We start from the raw sequence: 4,365 nt of genomic DNA, 5'->3' as shown, positions 1-4,365 counted from the left end.
ACTTGAAAACGAAAGACTCAAAACAGAAAAGAAAACAAAATAAAAGAAAGCAAGAATTTAAGTGAAACGAAAAAGACTTGCTATCCCTTCCCAAACTTAGAAATAAACATTGTCCTCAATGTTAAAGAATTCAGGCATCAACAACGTTATAACAAGAAATAAAGGGAATAAAGCTGTGAGTCACGGGCAACCAAGCGAGGGACGTGTCGACAAGCAGAGGTCCCTCTCACATTCCCAAGCCAGAATTATTGGCTTCATAGGAAGGTGTGACGACTTTTGTTTCTCGAAAGCGCTGAAAGGCAGAAATGCAATTAAAGGGGTTGGGGAACAGGTGAGTGACCTAAGGGGATAGGCCATCAGGGCCGCGCAAAAAGCAGAAGCGCAGTGGCTAGGGTTACGTAGAAACTAACTCTATAAAAGAAGAAGAGAAGGAGTTGGGGAAAAAACACAAACTCAGAAACACACAAAAGAGAGAAGAAAGAACAAAAGAAAAGAAAGTTCAAATGGCCTCTTCCTACCCATTCTCGTTGGATCTCAACCTAGCTCCACCGACTCAGACTCGGGGCCAAGCAGTGGCACCAGTGTGGATGCCCTACTTTGCCTCTGCACGGGGGCACGTGACAGTGAATGACTCAATACTGCTGGACAACGATGTTGCCCTTGGAGTTGCTAGAAATCTAGTGACTCCCAAGGATATACGGGTGCTGGGAGCAAGGGATGACAACCGGGTCGTGAGCGATGCTTTGGCACTAAGCGTGCAAAGCACGGCAATAGTCGCAAGTGTGGGTCATCGTCTAATTGCGAAGTCCCATGAGGTGGAGGTGCTAAGAGGTCAGTTGGCGGCAGAGCGAAGTATGGTGGAAGAGTGCCAGAGTATTATTAAAAGCTTAAAAAGGGAAAGGGCAAGGATAGTGGAGGTGAATCGACACCAACTAGAAGCGTTGCGGGAGGAGAATAAAAATCTCTCAAAGATGGTAAGTGTTTACGCTCAGGACATGAGAAAGCAACTGGAGGACCTAGACCGACCGGGTAAGCGCAAGAAAACAGATCGCGAGAGTGGTTACGCTCAAGCTAAGAGTGCAATCTTTGGGAGCTCGAGTGATGAGCCCCAAGAGACTGCACCTGAAGCCCCGGAAGAGGATAGCCATAGGGCTAAACTCAAAGGTCCTATGGTCAAGGCACCGAGCACTGTGAAAAAATGATTCTAATGTATTATTAGTGTGCCTGTTTGTCTTTGCCCTTCCCGTGTATTTGTATTTTTTTTATAAATTTCTCGTTTTCGGAAATAAAATAAAAGAAAGTTGCACAAGACAAAGAAGAAAAACAAAACTCACTTCCCAAACTGGAATAAAGGGAATGCGACAAACGAAAAAGAAACAAATCACACTTCCCAACTGAAATAAAACAGAGACGACAAACTAAAAAGAAATCAAAACACAATGCACCAGAACAGGGAGGAGAAGAAAGTAAAGTGAAAGTAGAAATGCTTCCCTTTTAACTGGATGCAACCGCAAATTGCTCAAGAAATGCAAAGTGGTGTCGGCTCCCTTATGAGCATATGTCTATTTAAACCACTTCTCGATTGAAAGGAGGAGTACCCTGCATTTCATCCTGCAAACTCAAGAAAAACCATCAAATAGTCTAGACATAAAAATCAATGGCATCTTCAGCTATGCTCATTGATGACCTTAACCTTGAGTTGTCACTTGCACCACCAAATGCAGAGATAAGGGCTCCTCAAAACCCTATCTTCCCAAACTCCTCATACCATCATGGCTCGACCTCAAACTTCTCTGAGGCGGTGCCGTGTAGGGCAGTACTGCCGGAAGGCATGACTGTCAGCAGACTTACAGTTGCAGATCATCTGCATGTGGCGCAGAGGTCTGACAAGATGGCAGTGGACGAGTCCCACAATTTAACCGTGCTCAACGCGGTCTCGGCCACAAATTTGGGCATGCGCCTACTGGCGAGAACACGAGAGTGCGGAGCACTGAGTGAGGAGGTGGCTGCCCTGAAGGCTCAAGTGGCAGACTTGCAGAAATGGCTCTACTGTGCCAACCAGCAGGTAGAAATGCTGCAAAAGAGAAATAAAGACCATGTAGAGCTACTGCAGATTCTACAAGCAAGAACAAACAGAGGCAATTAGCAGAGGCCTCAGGTGGCGCAGAATGCAACAAAGAACATGTGATTAGGAATTTTATGTACGCTTTCATTATTGTGTTTGTAATCACATGTTATGAAAATAGAATAAGCATTCACGCCCAATTCTGATTGTGCATTAATGAATTGAAAACACTTCCCAAACTTATATAAAACACTGTTTATAACTGATGGAGATTTAAGATTAAACAATGCCATATAGAAAAATTGGGATGGATAATCACATAATGAAAGGAAAAGTAAACAAACAAAACGTTGAACTAACAATAAAAGTTGAAATAATCAAACTAACAACCGTCTTAAAATAAAACCCAAAAACAAAATAAACGAAAAATTCAAAAGGGTACAATACTCAAAGTACTACTGATCATCATCAGCATCATCACCATCATCATCATCAACAACATCATCATCATGTGCAGAGGTCCCGGGTTGACCTGGCATCTGGAGGTGCGTCCAAATGGCGTCAATAGAGGTGCTCATATGCTGCATCTGCTGGTGGTGGTGCTGCATCTGCTGGTACTGAAGCATCTGCAAGTCCCAAATGGCTTGGAGAGAGGGCTCCCAAGCAGAAGTGTCGACAGTGGGAGCAGGTGGGAATGGCTGTGCTGGGGCCGGCCCATGTGGTGGTGGTTGTGGCATATGGGGCGGCACTGGAGCAGGTGCATTGCGCCTCTGAGAGATACTCTTGGACACATAAGTGTCCGAAATGGGACTCATGGGCTCAACAAATATATCATTAGAGCGAGCCCGAACACCTGAGCGTTCACAAATCATGCTAACAAGGCAAGGATAATATATGATGCTTTTCTTACATGCACAAGCCTTCAAGAGTTCAAAAATAATGTGAACAATAGGTAGGGAAAAAATTCCCTCATGCAAAATTTTCAGGATCATGACCCCTACTTTGGGAATTTCCGACCGTTGGCCGGATGGGTAGATGTTGTGGCGCACAAAGCTCCACAGGATGACAAAGCAGGGTGTCAACTTACCCTGAATGAGGACAGTCTTTTTGGTTTGAGATGCAAAGGCAGCAGGGTCAGCATAAAAAAGTGTTTCAGCTGCGCTTTGCATGTCAAAATCCCTACCCAGATATTGTTTCCAATTATGAGTATCCTTCTCAGGTATGTGAAGAACCTTAGAGATAATGGAGGTGGATAGTTCAAAATTTTTGCCCCGAACCTTAATGGGCACATCTTCATTATCTCCAGACTCTTCCCTAGGGAAAGCAGCATAAAACTCTCGCACAAAAGATTCATTGTATTTTTCATAGATACGAGCTAAAGGTAAGAGGTTTCGGTCCCTAAGAATGTGCTGGACCGAAATAAGTCCAGCGGTTTGGATGGAGGGACTAAGATCTAGGTTACACTCAGTAACCACAGTGGCAGTGAGCATTGCCTCTTCAGGTTGAGGTGCACTTCCTGAAGAAGATGCATCCCTTCTGGTACTCTTTCTAGCTCTAGACATCTAAGGAAAATAAACCTATATGCACAAAGCAAGACAACAACAAGATTCATGCCACAATTCCCAAACATGCAATATGCCACAATGCCAAAATGCAATCCACATTCCCAACATTCAACCACAATTACAATGAGTCAATAATAAACACAAATAACAACAACAGTGGTCAAGATAAGAGATTAGAGTAAGAAAACATACCCAATTGAGCAAAATCACACCAACACAACCACAAACCACAATCAAAAACAAAAACAAATAAAAACAAGTTAGAAACAAGAATAAACAATAAGAAAAGCAATTAGAGTAAGAAAATCAAAGAGAAAACACCAAAGAAAAAACGAAAATTACCTTGGGTGAACAGTAACCCTAACTGAAAATCTTCTAAAATTGATGAAAACACTTGAAATTTCAAGGAATAGATGCAAAAAATGGATTCTACTCAAAAAAACAAGTGAGAAAAGTGTGATTTGAGTAAGGATTAGGGTGGGTTTTGAGTGATTTAGAGGGAGGGAGAAGAGAGAAAACGAAGAGAAGGAGGCTGGCTGTCGCTGGGAAGAAGAAGAAGTGAGGAGAGAGAAGAGAGAAAAGAAAGAAAAAGAGCCGGTTTTTAAAAAAAATCGCGACGAGCGACCGGTCGCAAGTGATAGGCGACCGGTCGTTTTGAAACAGATTCAAAATAAAAGAAATACGAGAAGAGCGACCGGTCGCAAGCGAAAAGCGACCGGTCGTTTTTTCACAGAT

General features: G+C 43.1%; 1 protein-coding gene across 1 annotated transcript; it reads right to left on the bottom strand.

The window, feature by feature from the left end:
• Window positions 1-2,639: 2,639 nt before the first annotated feature.
• LOC148295788 (uncharacterized) lies at window positions 2,640-3,627 on the bottom strand. Its single transcript, XM_088250588.1, has 2 exons — window positions 2,877-3,627; window positions 2,640-2,845 (listed from the first exon to the last, which is right to left on the bottom strand). The coding sequence occupies exons 1-2, from the start codon at window positions 3,625-3,627 to the stop codon at window positions 2,640-2,642; spliced, it is 957 nt and encodes a 318-aa protein (XP_088106714.1).
• Window positions 3,628-4,365: the final 738 nt, after the last annotated feature.

Source organism: Prunus avium, chromosome 3 (assembly GCF_965620075.1).
Source record: "Prunus avium chromosome 3, drPruAviu1.hap1.1, whole genome shotgun sequence".
In the NCBI taxonomy this organism is placed as follows: Eukaryota; Viridiplantae; Streptophyta; class Magnoliopsida; order Rosales; family Rosaceae; genus Prunus; species Prunus avium.
The sequence above is the reverse complement of the archived record's forward strand: the minus strand, read 5'-3'. Positions and strand labels throughout refer to the sequence as shown.

Excerpts from the sequence above, each read along its gene's own strand:
- LOC148295788 (XM_088250588.1), bottom strand. The coding sequence starts at position 3,627 with ATGTCTAGAGCTAGAAAGAGTACCAGAAGGGATGCATCTTCTTCAGGA. Across the intron at positions 2,846-2,876 it reads TATATTTGTTGAGCCCATGA|TATCTCTCAGAGGCGCAATG; the intron begins GTCCCATTTCGG and ends TGTGTCCAAGAG.